The sequence below is a fragment of the Dipteris shenzhenensis genome, chromosome 13 (genome assembly GCF_047967505.1).
Source record: "Dipteris shenzhenensis isolate YYH24624 ecotype China chromosome 13, Dip_SZ_1.0, whole genome shotgun sequence".
In the NCBI taxonomy this organism is placed as follows: domain Eukaryota; kingdom Viridiplantae; phylum Streptophyta; class Polypodiopsida; order Gleicheniales; family Dipteridaceae; genus Dipteris; species Dipteris shenzhenensis.
In genome coordinates, this window is record NC_141608.1 from 45,342,914 (window position 1) to 45,360,296 (window position 17,383).

Sequence of the window (17,383 nt, forward strand, 5' to 3'; positions counted from 1 at the left end):
GTCCCATTAAATGCCACCCCCACTTCACAAGCTGGTCTAGGGGGGTTATGGGGATGACTTGTAAGAGGCATTGCATTTCGAGCACATGTGCTCTCATCTCTTCTCTTGTCTATTTCTATATTTCTAGTAAAGAAGGGTGCCATGTGGCGAGCAATGGCACCATCTTCCTTGCAAGCTGAGGCCCTCCACGTGGCATGCCCCCCCCCCCCTGATTTCAAACTCACCAGCCTAAATTCCCTCACGCTTTAATGCTTGTGCAAAGCACGGGTATAGAACTAGTTGTACCAATTAGAAGGAGAATGGCCAATGACACACTAAGGGGTAACGACAATGAATAACCATTTGTTTGAAACATTGAGCCTTGGAGGACGTGGAGCTTCGATAACTTGATTTGATACTCTCATGCGAGGCAAAGTTGAGGCCGAAAGTGAAATCGGATGTCTAACGGATGCAAACGGACTACACAGGCAGGCAACATGTGCTTGTAACATGTGAACTTGAGGCTGAAGATTCTCTCTCTTATTGGGCTCCTATCCAAAGCATGCATGTGCCCAACCTATCTGCCTCCCATTGAAATATGGCTGAAAATCCTGCCAATGAGCAGACCGGTGGGACGCCAGAAAAGTTCAAGTTGTCTTGCGTCCAATATATCGATGCCTTGTGGTTTTGCTACTGTAAGTTCATGCATTTTATTGTGTTTCATTTTAGCTCCATTTCCTTTGGCCCTTTAGACTGCTTTCGATGTTTATTCTGCAATCTGTCCTCTGTTTCGTTGTCTCCTTTGTAAATTTATTCTATTCGATTCCTATCCGTTTGGGAAACCCTTGTCCGATGCCAACAGTATTATACGCTTTGGCATCTGCTAGACGTTTGATGCTTTTCTTACTCCAAAAAGTGCCTGCATGCATCTCCTTCTCAGGGAGCTGTCTTACAAAGTTTTCTTACTTCAGTTTTTTTACATGAAGTTTCTGCCCGAACCTTTGAAGAATCGCATCAAAAACCTGCATGATTCCTGTTGTCAAAACTTAAACTGATTACTTTCATTCTCCTTCGTATTCTTATTTACTCCTAAGCATGGCAAGCCATACCTTCGTTCCTACACCGATCTTTCTTAATTTGCTGCATAAAATAATGCCAATGATATTCGTCATTGCATCTACTTCAGCTTGCCTGAAGGGCTTCTCTATAGCGTTCAGGTTTCTTGAAGTCAAACCTGAGAGGATTTTTTCTTGTGAATTCCTCTGGTTTTATATTTTTCTCTCCCCTGACACTCTTAAGGTCAAAATTGATGGGCATGCCGCTTGTGAGGTTCTCTCTCTTATGGTAAGGTATTGGGCATAGTTGCGATGAGTAGAGTAGTTTACCACGATTGCTTCTTGTAAGTTTGCATGTCAGGTTTGGTCCTGTAAAGAACAGGCTGCGTTGCATGTTATAAGAGCATGGCAGTTAGATGAGGTCATCAACTCTTGTCCTTTACTACTGTTGTTTTCCTGTTGTCTTGTGAGGTTCTTGTTTAAAATTCTTTGCCCCCTTCCACGACTGCTGGTGCTGTGTGGAGCCTGTACGAGCTTTGAGGACACCTATGATGAATATATTTCTCTTTTGAATCACCTATTTAGCATCTTTGCTCAGGTTGTGAAATGGTATCTTATGGAAAGGTTGCTTCTTGTGTATGTAAAGGAACAAAGTAGCATGCTGCTACAAACTCTCTCCGCTATGCCTGCATAATTTTTAGTCACATACACTGGTTGTTTTTACCTGTCTCTAGCACGGTTACACTCTTCTTGTAATCCCTCTTATTACATAGCTGTACTTTGCATTGAGAACACGGCATAATCTCTATTTTCTTTTTCTTTTTTCCCCTAGAGAAAAGAACGTTTATTAATGCTTGAAAAAACCAACCATACAAACCAGCAATCCATGTGCTGCTGATCGTGGAAGAAAAGAAACACTGGCTGTCAACCCGTCTGTTTTCAGAGAACCCAACTCACTGCCTAGGGAATCTTTGAAACAAGAGCCAACAACTAGGCTGGGGGACTATACATCCAGCAAATACCTTGCTCTATGAATACATAGAAGACACCTACAAGCAAAGCCGGGTCTCAACAGTCATGTGAGATCCTGACCTCGCGCACTCCCGTATGGTGTGCAGGGTTTAGATAGTATCTTGCAAATGGCAACGAGGGTGGCTGCCGGGGACCTAGTTGGCCTCCCATTGCTAGGCTGTGAGTGGCGACTCAAATGTTCCAAGTAGTGATGCGAGACACCGTCTCCCATCTATTGTCTTCTAGTAAGGAAACAAGACACTGCTGAGAAGGAGTGACATCTTGTATCTCATTTGGAAGACCCTCTGTCCATGGATCCTATAAGCTGGTGTAATCGTGTGAATAAAGAAGGTGTGTCCCCTTTGTCAAGTGAAGTCCCAACTGCATCCTTTGCATCCTAGCCACGATCTAGAGGCCCCCCTGCCGAATACTCTATGCTATGGGCAACTCCATAGACATTGTAGGATCATCTCAAGATCAAATATCTGCACATCGGTGGCATCTCCCATTAATGCACAATCTACTCTAGCCAGCCATCAATAATAAATATATAATCCTTTGAGGAGGGCTGTCGGTCCACAATCATGACCAAAATGTGGAGATGACCTCATGGGGCACCTTTTGCTCGATCCAATGTCTTTGTTTCGAAGGAGTCTAGGACGTCGCTGAAATGCAAAAAGTAGCTTTTAGAAAGCAGGTCTAGCGTTTTGCTAGGCCAAGTCTATAAAAGAAGGGGCTTAGGGCTCCTAGATTCATTCAAGAGTTGTACTCAGCTTCATGCTCTTCTCAGAGCAAGTTTTACAAAGTTATTTTCTATTGCAATAAATACCTTTGGTAGGGGGGGGGGGTGTTTTCGGCCCCTAGTGTGGTGTATTGTCTTTCTCTCTCCTTCCAAGTCCTCTCCCTTGTGCTGCGAACTCCTTCTTGTGCTCCCCCACATCTCCCAGGCTGAATGGCGATTTGTTCCAGCACCCAAAGCCTTGTCTCATTGCACTTGTGGATGTCCAGAAACATAGAGAGCTTGCTGCGATTGGATTCCCAGGCTTCCCAAGTGTTTGAGACCAGTTGCAAATTGATCCAGGAGGAAAAGAGTCTGCTGCGACTTGGGATTCCAGCCCTCCAAAGTGTGCCACATCTGCTGCGATTTGTTCCAGGAGGCCTAGATTCTGCTATGACTTGATCCAAGTGGTCACAATTTACTGCGATTTGCCCAACAGCCCCTCGTATTAGCTTCGAATTGATTGCGAGGAGGTTTTTGGAGTGTTTGGAGCTGATTTCAGTGGTATTAGAGTGTGGTTTGGCCACTGTCCTTGGTGGCAAGGATCCAAAGAATCCTCCCTTTGAGCAAAGACAGGAGCGATTTCGAAGGATCTGCAAATTTTGACTCCGCAGGATAGTTTGCCGACGTCAAGATCTGGAGCAAGAGAACCCAAGCTCATTGCAATTCAGGTTGAGCCGCCAAATACTATAATTTTCTATTTTATTTGGCCCAAACCCAGACGATTGGTTGCATCGTACAACCAAAAGCCACTCCTACCCTTACTTGATCGCATTGGGCCGCTTCACTCGTAAGCGTTTACCTCCTTGAAAGGAGTGGAGTTTTGCAGTTGGTTGTTTCAAGCTTTGATTCAGTTTGGGTCAGGTTTTTCATCTCCCACATCATGGTTTCAGAACAAGGCAGTTCAGCCAGCAGACAACTTAGTAAGAGACTTCCTATTGGACTTGATGAAGATCTCAATGAAAAGAATTCGTGAAGGAAAAATCAAGGAGTACCAGTCCTTGAAGCAGATGCCTCTTTTTCAGCACTTGTTTGATGAGGAGATGACCAACCAAGTTCCTTCTCCAAAGAAGAAGTTGCTCATAAGTCTTCTCTTGATTCCCAAGTATCCCCTAGGCAATGCCGTGCTTTAGGAAAGGGTTCCAGAAGTTTTCCTTCAGTTCAAATATATTCAGATTCGACGAAAAGAGGAAGGAGTCCAAAGTCCCACAAGAAATGGAGCAAAATGCACCGACGGAGATCCCCTAGTTCTAGCTCGTCTTCTTCTAGTTCTTCATCTTATTCTTCTTCTTCCTCCTCCTCCTCCTCTTCTTCTACATCCAGAGAGCGTTCTTCCCATGGACGCAAAAGCAAGAAATCTTGATCGAGAAGAAGAGTCTTTAAAGAAGGAACAAGTCTGTCAAATTTACCACTTTTGATGGAAAATATGTGGCAAGTGAGAAAGCTTTGAGAACTTCATCCGATAGTTCGATATAGCTTTTCATGAAAAGTCAAAATTAAAGATTGTGAGTCTCCACCTCATAAACAGTGCAAGTGTATGGTGGGAAGCTCTTCTAGTAACGGATGAAGCACCCAAGACGTGAAAAAGCTTCAAGAAGCAATTTTCGAGCAATTCTTGTCCAAGAACTCTATGATGATGTCCATACAGCTTGGGAAAGTGTGTCCATGCCATTCAAGAAAATTTGAGAAAAGTCTAAGCTTCGAAAGTACAGGGCTGATCTGCATCCAAGGATTCGTACTCAAGAGCAGTGAAGGCATGACAAAGCTGCGAGATTTGATGCATCTAGCCTCAATGGTTGAAGCAACTAAGGAAGATTTGCTATGGACGATGGCTGCCTCAAAAGGCAAGGATGGGGACACCATAAAAAAGAATGTGGCCCAAGGTTAAAAAGAGCTCTAGTTTTAGAAGCTGAGGGGTCCATCAAAGCCCTTTAAAGGGAAGCCAAAGTTTACATTAGAACAGATCGAGGCCTTCCGACAGGAGGGTAAGTGTTTCCATTGTGGAAAAGAAGGGCATATGGCTGCCCAGTGCCCCGAAAAGCCATCGGGTTTGAGGGAGCAGAAACGCCAAAAGAACACATGAGGAGTCCCAAATATGCTGGGAAGAACCACCGATCCAGAAGATCGAGAACTTTGCATCTCATGGGGTAAAGTGAGGGATCATAATGCGTTGATTCTATTGGATCCAGGAGCTACCGACAACTTTATCTCAGAAGACCTAGCTTTGAGGCTAGGAATCAAGACTGATGAATTGGAACCATCTTTAAATGCAAAATGTGTCTTGGAAGGGGATCTAGTTAAAGGCACTCCTTTGATTGGAAAACTTAGAATTCATGTCCAGGAATATGTAGACCACGAAGAGTTTATGTTTCACCCGTTGAGCATTATGATACAATTTTGGGAATGCCATGATTCCACGGAAAGGGGGTACATATTGACATAAAGGCAAGAACTCTCAGTTTCATGCACAGGTTCAAGGAACATAAGATTTTGGCCAATGGAAGAGGTGAGACAATCCCTGTTGTATCTAATATTTCTATTGCTAAATCAATAAAATCAGCTATTTCTGCATACATGGTTTTCATTAGAGAGAGAGGGTGAACCTTTAGTAGAAGTGAGTCCTCAAGGAAAAGAAAAATTTCAGTTTTTTGAATCTTTCAAAGATTGTTTCTTAGACTCTCTACTAGAACAACTTCCTCCTGAGCGGCCATAAGATCATGTCATAGAGCTCCTTCCAGAAAGTGAGCCCCCGAATCGGCCACCTTATCGTGTGAGCGCAGCCCAGACCGAAGAAATTATGGCTTAGTTACATGATCTACTTGTTGGAGGTAATGGCCTTCACCCTCGCGTGTGCATGGAAAATACAAGGAGATGAAGGAAGGCTACGTGCTGTCGACATGTGTATAGGGGGAGTTCCATCCCATAAGCAATAATCACCCTTGGAGAACCTTGAATATATTGGTATTTCCATGATGGAGAAGATTTTCATACCTTACAGGCCCTTTACAGGTACCTTCCTTGATGAAATCTTGGTCATGGAAGGACATAAAGAACACTTAACAACTATTCGGTACTCATTGCCTAGTGGGTAGATGAGGAATTCTTTTCAGAATACCCTCATAGTTGTATCAAGAAGCTTTTTAGTTGAGGGCCACTGAAAAGCCGAGGAGATGTCACCATTTGGTGCTTCTCTCAAGAATAAAGAAAAATGTTTATTAGAATTGACTTCGGTTAAAGAATCTTGACTTTGGTTAACTAGGATAAGTCTTATTGTTTTTTTACTTTTGCTTTGCAGTGGTAATAGAGAATTATGGGGACGCCCACACAGGACTAGGATTAGTCCAAGAACTAGGAATGCATGCATTTTGCTAACCTTTAATGGGTTAAAGTGTTGGTGTTTGTGTAGGACTTGGAAGAGTGCAAAAAGGCTAGCAAGTGCCAAAAAGCAGGTCCCACAAGACAAAAAGCTTCAGGATAAAGGGTGCCATTAATGAGGTCCCCATGGGGTTCTAGAAAGGCTAAAAACGTTTCCCCAAGATGGGCAAAAGCAGGAAAGCTAAGCTTTTGTAAAAAGTAGCTTTTAGAAAGCAGGTTTGGCTTTTTGCTAGGCCAAGTCTATAAAAGAAGGGCCTCAGGCCTCCCAGATTCATTGAAGAATTGTACTCAGCTTCATGCTCACCTTAGAGCCAGTTGTATAAAGTTATTTTCTAGTGCACTATAGACTCTCGATTATTTCTGGCTCCAAGTCCTTTGCCCTATGCTGTGAATTCCTTCTACTGCTCCCCCACATCTCCCGGGCTGAATTGCGATTTGTTCTAGCACCCAAATCCTTGTCTCTTTGCTGCGATTTGGATTCCCAGGCTTCCAAAGTGTCACTCTGCTTCAACATGTATCCAATTGCTTGGTAATTCTTCTTTTTGTATTTCAATAAGCATGCTTGTAAAATAATGAAAAGAAATGTTTTTCCTTACTGTGTCAGTTAGGTAATGAGAACTAGGTCTAGCATTTGAGGGTGGAGGTAACGGCAGCCTGTGGGGACATGTGGAGGGCCATGCATGGACCATGGCACCACTTGTCATTGCAGGAATTACAGCCCCCATGCAGCCCACCAAAATCCAAGGGGGGGCAGCCGCTTTTCTTAATTGGGCAGAGGGTAGGCTGAGCCTATAAAAGAAGGCCTTCCCCCCCTTCATTCTCATACAAAATCCAACGTCCAATTCAGTTCCTCCTCCTCTCCCTTGATGCAGCAGCCCTCCTCCACCTATGGGGTTCACCCAGCTCCTCTCCAACATCTTCTCTCTCTACTGCAGCACTTTCTCTCTCTACTGCAGCACACACACTCTCTCTCTACAGTTTCAGCTCCTCTTCTTCTAGTTCTGCCCCTTCTCAGCCTTTCTGAAGCAGCAACAGCTTCCCCTATCCTTCTCCCAGCCTGTGAGCAGCAACAGCACCCTTCTCTCTCTTGCTGCAGGCTTTCTCTCTCTACTGCAGTAATTCTCTCTCTCTACAGCTCCAGTCCTATCCTATGCAGAAAACATCTCTCTGCACCTCTGGAACTGCAGCAGCATCCCCTTTTCATCTCTCATCTTGGAGGCATCTGTAACACTCTCTCCCTAAAAGTATAATTTACTAGTCATTTTTGGACTGCAGTGTTTGAGACACTAAGGATTGAGTTGGAAATGAGTAGTGGGGATCATTTAGAAACGGATAGTTAGATGAAAAGAATCAACCAAACTTTAGAGGATATGCTGAGACCATATGTTTCATTGAGGCAACATACATGGGACAAATGGTTGCCACTGTTAGAATTTGCGTACAATGATAGAAAACATTCCTCTACAGGGTTCAGTCCGTTTGAGCTGAACTATGGTTATAGACCAGCAAATCCAACTACAGTTGGAGTACCTCAGAAAGTGCCTAGTGCCGCGAACTTTATGGTTCAGATGCAGGAGATGCTAGCACTTGCGAGAGCTAACATCCGTCAAGCTATGGATAGAGCTAAGGCGTATGCGGATGAAAACAGATCCGTTAGAGAATTGAAGGAAGGAGAAAAAGTTTTTCTCAGAGTTCCTTTGCACTCTAAGTCTTTGACTACAGGAGAGTGTGCGAAGTTATCACCCGATATTGTGGGCCGTGGTTAATTCTAAAAGAATAGGCAAGATGGCCTATAAATTAGAATTACCATAGGGTTGTAAGGTGCACCTAGTGTTTCATGTTTCCCGTTTAAATAAATTTTTGCATGGAGGTGACTCACTAATCGAGGGTGTTGTTTTATTTCAGGAGATAGAGGATAATGCAGGACGTAAACCAATAAGAATCGTGGACCGAGGAACAATGCAAGTACGCAATCGGAAGATACCCACGGTGTTGGTTGCATGGCATGGTTTACCTCTATCAAAAGCTACATGGGAATCCGTATACTAGTTACGGAGAGTGCTCCTAGACTAAATCATTGAGGATGCTGTTGCGTGAAGAGAGAAGGAATGTTACGCTTAAGTTGAGGTAACATGACCTCGAAAGAGTCAGTGGACATTTTCCTTTAAAGGATCAATGTTTATATGATATTTAATTGGGCTTCATGTTAATGGTTAAAAGGATTAATGTCAAGGTCCTTGATGAGGGTGACAAGGCACTGACTAGATGGATCTAAGGCTGTGGGTCTTAAATGCATTAAATGTGTAATGTGCCTAGGAGCAAGTGAATTAATTGATATCCCAAGAGAGGGGTAGAAAAGATGCATTTAAGAGGTACCCTAGAATGAAGACATGTGGCATACTAGTGTTGGAAAGGTCACCTCCCCATCTGTAAGCCCCCAAATGAGGAGAGCGTGGGGGAGGGAGACCTAGGGCAGAAGATGCCCAGAGAAGAAAAAGGGAGGGGGACTGCCACATGGGCAGCACCTCACACAAAGCAAGAAGGGTACCTGGCAAGTTGTGGAGCTCCTGATGTACGGGGCAGACATGTGGACATCAGGGACCTGCAGCAGCCTGATTGCATAGGGATTTCCAGCAAGGACAGACGGCGCTTCAGTACGGAGAAGGTACGGGATGCATACGTGGCTGTACGGGGCTGGTATAGACCTGGCAGGAGGCAAGGATGCTGCAGCAGAGAGGCGCAACCATGGCGCTGCAAACAGGGCAGGCTGGAGCCTGCAGGAAGGCCCGCAATAGGGCGCATATGGCCTGGGCCAGTGGTGCAGTGCCACGTGGCAAGGCGTGTACAGATGGGCCTGCAAGTGGGCAGATCAGAGTGGCGCAGCAGAGGTGGGACAGACCAGCACATGGGTCGGCCACGAGAGAGGCTGGTTGGGCTGCTTTGAGGCAGCCAACCAGGCCTTATATAGGGCTGACCTAGGGGCTGGGCCCTTGCCTTAATTGGAGGGCCAAAGGCCCTAGAAGTTTGGGCCAGAGGGACCCGGTTTTAGAGCCCTTAAAGGGCTGGACCAGCAGCAGACTGGTCAGCCAGTCTGGTCGGCCAGTATGAGGCAGGCTGGTCGGTTTTTTCCAGCCCCCTTGGGGGGCCTATAAAAAGAGAGGCCTCAGGCCTCATTTCATATCCAGCTTCCAGCAGATCCAGGGCAGAAAGGAGCAGCAGGAAGCCACCCTCTGGACCTACATTCAGGAGGATAGAGAGGTGCTTGAAGGGCTGCAGACTTAGCCAGGAAAGGGCTGGGACCTTGGCTGTCATCTAGGGCAGCAAGGTGCTGAGATCACTATACCTTCTGGAGCAGCCATTCACGAGCAGGTTGGAGCAGTGGAACAGGGATCTGTGTGCTGCAGACAAAGCTTGGCAGGGGCTGCCCACCTAGGCTGATTCACAGGCAGTAAGGTGGAGAAGAACACACTAGACGGGAAGTCTACAGACGCTCAAGGTGGAGCACGCGGACTCGAGTCTAGAGAGAGCCAGCAGATAGGAGAAGGACCTTGTGGTAAGATCAGAGGACCACATCATTGGTGGGACTCTGGATCTGTTTCTTTTGTATTGTGTCCATATTTGTGGACGGAAATATATATTTTGGTGGTTTCTCTATCTGGTTGGTTCATTGTCTATTGATGAGTTTGCACATCCATTGAATGCACATAAGATAAAAGAAGTCTGTGATTCCACACCCACACCGCACACTGTGTGAGCTCCTGGGCATTACTATAAGTCTTCCGCTGCATGTACCCTCTGTTGGGTATTTTCTAACAACAACTAGATCCATCTAGGGAATTGGGGCTTGGTGGATTTGCAAGCAGGAGCTTTTCACGTGCGATTTGATCTGGAGAGAGCTTGCTAACACCGAGATTTGGCTAGGAGGATTAAATGTGTGCCTGCACCCGTGATTGATAGTAGGCTTATGAACTTGGAATCTGTTGTACGTTAATGGAACGTAATATTGTGTGCCTCCGTTGCTGTGGTACTCCACTCAAGTGACTAGACCTGCATGCTGAGTAGACTCCTAGATCCTTTTCTAGTCTTAGGTAAAACTAAAGTGTGAGACCCCAAGGGCTGCTACAAAGAAAAAAGTACTTGGGCCGTAGCGCGACAACAAGTGCAGAACTGAAGCAGCAAGTCTATACATCATGTGCAATAGTAAGGCAAGGTGTGCCAACCTGACATATGGCAAGCCGACAGGTCTGCTATGTGCCATGTGTGTAAGAGCACATATTTATATCTTGATCTACTACCACTTCGGACTCTGATGATATTTGTAGGGTTGGAGTTTACACGCTTTTTCATAAGGTTAAAACTGCGCTGAGGATGAGTTTGGGCATGTTTCTCGATCCCTCTAGATGTATGAGGATACTAATATACAATGTGAATATGATTTGTAGAACCAGGCAATGCATCATACTTGCCATAGTTGTCTATGTTTCTATTTTGGAACTTCACTAGTACGGGTGACTGCTCCTGCCTCATGTGAATTTGATTGCAAATGCTGGAGGTTCAAAGAGATGATGGTGCTAAAGAGGAATAGTTTGCGAGATGAAATCCAATTGAACTGTGTCAAAGGCTTTTGCAATATCTACCTGCAAGAGTAGAACATCTTACTGCATGTATTTGGCATATTCAATCCCAATATAAGCATTGGCAATGTTATCTGTGATATGGCGACGTGGAACAAAGCCATATTGGGAGGGATGCAACCCATCATGCAAATAACCTCTGATACGATCAACCACCATTTTTGCAATGATCTTGTAAATGACTGGCATGAGCGTGATTGGCCTCCAATCACCAAGTGAATCACATAGCTGCTTCTCTGGAATCAGCTTGAGAAGACCCTTTTTCCATGACACAGGCATTTGCTGATTTTGCCATGCTGCATTTACCATTTGCAGCAAGGTGAATTTAAGAAGATCCCAGAAAGCAAGAAAGAATTCAACAGTGAGACCATCCCATCCTGGAGATTTCCATCTGCCATAGGATCTCACTGCATCAGACAATTCCCTTTCAGTGAAGGGATGTTCAAGTTCCAAAGCTTGAGCATCAGACAGAATTGGATGAACATGCTTTAAAAGAAGCATGATCAACCCAAATTTGACAAGTAAAGGCATCACACTCTGTGGATCAACCTGATACCATCTGTCCAAGCGTGCCCGATAAGAAGATCGAGCATTATGCTGAAAGGTATAGCCCGGAAGCATGGGCTGTAATTCCTTCCAGAGATCAACGAGGCGCAACTGAAGCAATAAATTAGACCATGCCTGTGTTTCAAAAGCCAACATATGAGTGTGGCCTGAGGTGTTGTCACCCAATTGAGGGGCATTATCAAAGTCACCACAAATGAAGGCATGTTGTCGCCATGGATAGGTATGCATGGTAGCCCAGATCAAAGCTTTATCACGAGAAGATTGGGGGGCATAAACCGATGCAAATTCAAAGATTTGCCCTTGAACAAGGCATTGGACAATAATCCATCTACCATGGCGATCATTGAGAGCCACAACAGGTTGAAGGTCGTGCTTTACCAAAAAAGCCACGCCAGAAAAGGAGTGCTCTCCAGCATAGAAGATATCATAACTAGCAAAATGGCCTATCTGACCAGCATACATATGCTGATTATGCTCTTGCAAAGCAACTATATCAGGCTGCAATTGTCTGATATACATCTAGACCAGTTTCCATTTGCGACCATCACACATTCCCTGTATATTGAGAGTAACACACTTCAGATGACAAGCATATTTACAGTTATGGGACAGGTATGTACAGCAACTAACGGGCTGTCTACGTCTGCCTTGGGATGAAGCATCAGCCTGAGGAGAGGACAAAAGTGCAGCAACTTCCTCTTTAGGAAACATGGTCCGGTTTGCAGTCACAGCAGCCTAGGTCAAGCCAACACCATAGTTTTCAGCAGGTGTTTTCCCATGAGAGGATGCACCACTCCAAGTCCGAGAAGGCAAAGGTCGCCTTGGGGAGATCAATTTGCGAGGAGTTTGCCATCTGTCAGGCAAAATTTTTTCATTTCCCTGAGGTGGAGAGGACAAAGGCACATGAAGAGAAGCATTACCATTTGAGACAGCTGGGACTTTGCCTTTGTCTTGAACAGAGAAAAACTGTTTGACCCCTTTGTTTTTTACCACAGAAGAGGCATTTGCATTCTTATTCAAAGGCTGAACCATTTCAACTTGCACTGGCATCTGTGGAGCTCGGAAGGGCATTGTGAAGCCATGTGCCCAAATTGCTTGCATTCAAAGCAAGCACTTGCAAACAGCCCCCACTTGAGCTTGTAAAAGGCACTCCCCATGGAAACATTATTCACAGTAACTGAATATGAAGTTGGAGTGGGATGATCTGTGTCCCACAAAATGCAGAAGTGATTAGAATTTCCATTGGGTCGCGGTGGACATACCACCTTACCGAGGGAAGCTGCAATTTTAGGTACAATAGAAGACAAGCATCGAGGAAAATCCACAACTTCTACCCAAACAGGGCAACGATGTTGAATTAGTGCCTAATAATCCTGGGTGGGAGACCAGGGCAAGACATGGACCATCTGCTGGCCATAGAAGAGAGGAGAGTGCTCTAGCAAAACCTGACAGTGCTCCTCATCAACCATGATGATCTCAAAAATCCCCTCATTGCATAATGAACTTTTTTGACATAAGAACCACCCAAGGTTCGTGTCAACCAATTCCCAACATCTGCTGCAGCAGGCATCCGTCTTGGGAAAAAAATGCATGCTTTGCATACTCCTTAATTGGATCAAAGATATCATCCACTTCCACCATAATGCTAGTGGTGGGAAGTGGATCTTTCCAACCCTTGCGGGTGTCTTCAATCCTTTATGCATAACCTCATAAACAAGCTGAGCCTCAGCAGAGTCATGAAGGGAATCATCTGAATCCATTACCTGTTTTTGTTTCTTGTTGGAAACCAACTTGTCTTTGTGAAAGGTTTTCTCATAGGAATAATCCGCCATTTGAGTCAAGGAAAAGGAGAAACAAGGAACAAAATGAAGGCTTGGAAGCAGCAAGGCTTTACAGCAGCAGAAACTGTACGGACGCTGATTGTACGGACAGTATGGACCTGACACAGTACGGACCTGGCATAGTACAGTGTACGGAAGACCTAACACAGTACAATGTACGGACCTGGCACAGTACGGGCCTGGCATAGTACGGTGTACGGAAGACCTGACACAGTACAACGTACGAACCTGACATAGTACGGGCCTGACACAGTATAGCGTACGAAAGACTTGACACAATACGGCGTACGGGAGACCTGACACAGTACAGCGTACGGACTTTGACACAGTACAGCGTACGGACTTTGACACAGTACAGCGTACGGAAGGCTTGACACAGTACGGCGTACGGAAGAAACACACACACACACACACGTGTGTGTGTGTTTCTCTCTCTCTCTCTCTCTCTCTGCCCTTTGTAGATCGTCTAGGTGGAGAGGGCTCACTCTTGGCTGACTTGATGGTGTAGATACTGCTGTGCGCAGATGACATAGTCCTCATATCTTTCTCAACAGAAGGTTTGCAAAAACACCTAGAGGCTCTGGAGATGCTTTGCAGAGAGAGACATTGACAGTCAACCTTGGAAAGAACAAGGTTTGGATCTTCAATACCTCGCGAGCCGTGTCCCGTCGCCGTAGGTTCACATACCGAGATGACCCAGTGGAGATAGTGTAGTCTTACACATATTTGGGGGTAGTGTTCACAGGCCAGGTTTCACGATGACACATGCAGCTATAGCATGACTCACACGAGGGCGGGGTGTTCTGGCCTGACTGGAGAGGCAATGTTGCTAGGCACACTTCCAGGACCCTCCGACGAATGGTTGGCTTTTTGACACCCTGGTGAGACCGGCAGCCATGTATGCAGCATCCTTTTGGGGGAGTGATATTTCAGCGACAGAGTGGAAGAGATTTGAGAGGCTACAGTTGACCATGGGGTCTAGGATGATTTGGAGTAAGCCCTCGGTCCCCCACCAAATCATACAAGAAGAGTTCACCATGGCCCCTCTCCAAGTTGATGCCATCTCTCAGATAGTGACATTCCTTCACCGAGTCTGGAATTTACCTCAGTGGAGAGTATCGAGACTAGCATTGGAGTCTTCTAGGCGACTGGCAGAGAGTGAATACAGCATTGTACGCACGGATATCCACATGGTTTGGTAGTCATGATGTTCAGATGGATAGACTTCCCCCCTTTCAGTACAGCATGGATGCACCACTCGAGAGGATCCCACGAGATGAGATCAACCGCATCATACGGTCGGACCTCCTCTAGCTTTATAGGTCTCGGGCTTGGGGGGGAGACCAGGAGTTCCCACCAAGATCTAGTTCAACCATGACCACTTCCTGAGGGTCTCGGAGTATGGTCTCGTCATCAGACCTCAGTATCGCAAGAATAGGAGAGTCAATGAGGATCGTCATCGGACAGTTGTGAGTCTCATCACATCAGTTGAGGATTGAGGCAGGGAGAGCCGCAGGCATACCCAGAGAGCAGAGGATTTGCAGACTATGCTTGATGGGGGAGGTCGAGACAAAGGAGCACTTTCTGTGTGTCTGTCTAGTATACTATGAGATTTGAGGGCGGTATCACTGCCTCTTTCAGGAGGGGCTTGGCTTTGGTCCACTTACACGGTTGATCCACTTTCCCGATTTTGTGTTGGACTCTATTTGATTGAGATGTGGCGACATAGAGATATACTGATGCGACAGATCAGAGAGCATCAGGAGACGACACCACAAGTCACTGAGATCGGCCGAGCACAGACACGTGCCACAGTCTATGCATTTGAGTCAGCTCGTGGGGAGACCGAGGGAGAGGAGCTTGAGCATCATGGAGTCATCGTCACGATGCTGCCAGACGAGAGGCACGCATGCCACATACAGCACGGAGAGCGACCAGATCACGCACGATTGAGGTCCGGTCTATCTCAGCCCTCCTCAGAGGAGACCTCCAGACGAGGCGTCACACTTGACATGGCCCATCGGATATAGAGGTTGAGGAGACCACGTCCTCCGCTACCTGGAAAGACAGCTCAATAGACACAGATACGAGAGCTCCTTGCATCCCATCCGAGAGTCACCTTGGCACCTAGATATGTGGAGCTTGTGCGTGCTCTCGGAGTGTTAGCTCTGAGCAATTGATACTATTTTGTTATTTTGTTATTTGCTACTTTGCTACTTTGTTCACTAGTTTAGCACTGTAGCTCTCAGCAAGGGCCTTAGTGAGCCCTTTGCTTCAGTCTATAGCAGCTTGTATGAGTTACTTTTGGTTTTGCACCTTTGTCTCATAGGCCCGCGAGGCCTCCTACAGACATTAATACATCTCTCTCTCTCTCTCTCTCTCTCTCTATATATATATATATATAGCGGGTTGTATGAGTTACTTTTGGTTTTGCACCTTTGTCTCATAGGCCCGCGAGGCCTCCTGAAGACATTAATACATCTTTCTTTCTTTCTTTCTCTCTCTCTTCTCTCTCTCTCTCTCAGCCCACAAGTCCTTCCCCGTCACTTGCCACACATCCGGTCCTCCACCAGTCGGTCTTGTGCCTTGTAATGGATGGTATGATGAGGAGTGTAAAGAACTCCGCAGGAAGCTTCGCCTTGAGACACAGGAGAAGTCTCCCCTCCTGATTGAGACCAAGAAGAGTTACAAGCGTTTGGTGCGACGCAAAAAGTGCCAATTTCTAGCCCGGAATGAGGAGCTGAGAAGTTTACTTTTCAGCTGTGATTCCAAGGAATTCTGGAAGAAATTCCTTCGCTTGAAATCTCAAACTCCTCTTACAGACCCGCAGGTTTGGCTTGCCTATACTTCCACTTTATATGATATTCCAGACCAACCACAGATCGACTTATCCCATGTGCGTAGACCCACCTCCTCTGCCTTATTCTCATCTAGTAGTGTCCGAGTAGCAGTTCATCGTTTGAAGACTGGGAGAGCTAAGGACCATGATGGATTGCAAGCGGAGTATGTAACCCATGGGATTGATGCCTTAGCTACAGTCCTCTCCCGTCTTTTTAACGAGTCCATTTGTATAGGTCTTCCACCTAGTTAGCTAGAAAATACTATAGTACCCATACACAAGTCGGGGGATCCTTTGGAGGCGTCGAACTGCAGGACCATTATGATTGGCCATGTCATGGCCAAGATTTATGCGACCATTCTAGAAGGACATATAAATGACCATGCCGAGGCGACAGGTATGAGAACTAGAGGGCAGGTAGGATTTCGTGCAGAGCACTCGACTCTAGATCATATCTTCACACTCAGGGGAGGCGAAGTCACGTAAGCAACGGCTCTATTGTTGCTTCGTGGACTTTAGAAAGGCATTTGACACTGTGCCGCATTTCAGACTCTTCCAGCGACTTCGTGACTTGGGATTCAGTGGGGGGATTCAATGGGCGATCATGGCCTTGTATGAGAGAGTCACAGGTAGAGTCAGGACACGGGCGGGGCTGTCGGGGGAAGTCCGCAGTACGATAGAGGTGAAGCAGGGGTGTCCTTTGTCTCCGACACTCTTTGGTCTCTATATCGATGAGTTAGAGATGTACATACAGACGATGGGTGTTACAGGTTCTTTACTGGTAGGATCCACGATACCGATTCTCCTCTATGCAGATGACGTGGTTCTTATTTCTTCCTCCCAGCAGGGTTTACAGGCACATCTCCATGCACTCCACAGCTTTTGTCAGGACAGAGGGTTGTCTGTAAACCTTGGGAAGACCAAAGTCATGGTCTTCAACACGTCATACCAGGTTTATAGGAGAGGCGAGTTCTCTTTCACATTTGATGGGCAGGAGGTGGAGCTAGTCAGGGAGTATACATATTTGGGTGCCACATTTAGAGGTCCAATCTTCTCCATGACGCATGCAGCACGAGATAGGATCAGTAGAGGGTATGCCGCCTTGGCTCTTCTCGAGAGGCAGTGTGCACAGTCACATTTTCAGCATCCCGACACGAAGTCCTTACTTTTCGATACGCTGGTGAGACCTGCAGCCATGTATGCTAGCCCCTTTTGGGTAGGAGATCTCAGTGTTGCAGATTGGAGACGAGTAGAGAGGTTACAGATCATCATGTTCTCCAGATTGATCAGAGCGAAGCCCATGG

The 17,383-nt window shown here is 46.0% G+C and overlaps 1 protein-coding gene across 2 annotated transcripts in view; it reads left to right on the forward strand.

Moving 5' to 3' along the window:
* Positions 1 to 437: 437 nt before the first annotated feature.
* Positions 438 to 17,383, forward strand: part of LOC147895464 (uncharacterized) — a 38,322-nt gene continuing 21,376 nt past the window's right edge. The window contains exon 1 of one of the 2 annotated variants that reach the window (XM_087383989.1): positions 438 to 674. In XM_087383989.1, the coding sequence (XP_087240115.1) occupies positions 578 to 674 (97 nt within the window). In that variant the 5' untranslated portion in view covers positions 438 to 577. Of the gene's footprint in view, positions 675 to 738; positions 1,324 to 17,383 lie in introns of those variants that run through there. The other variant, XM_087383988.1, reaches the window with a different exon arrangement.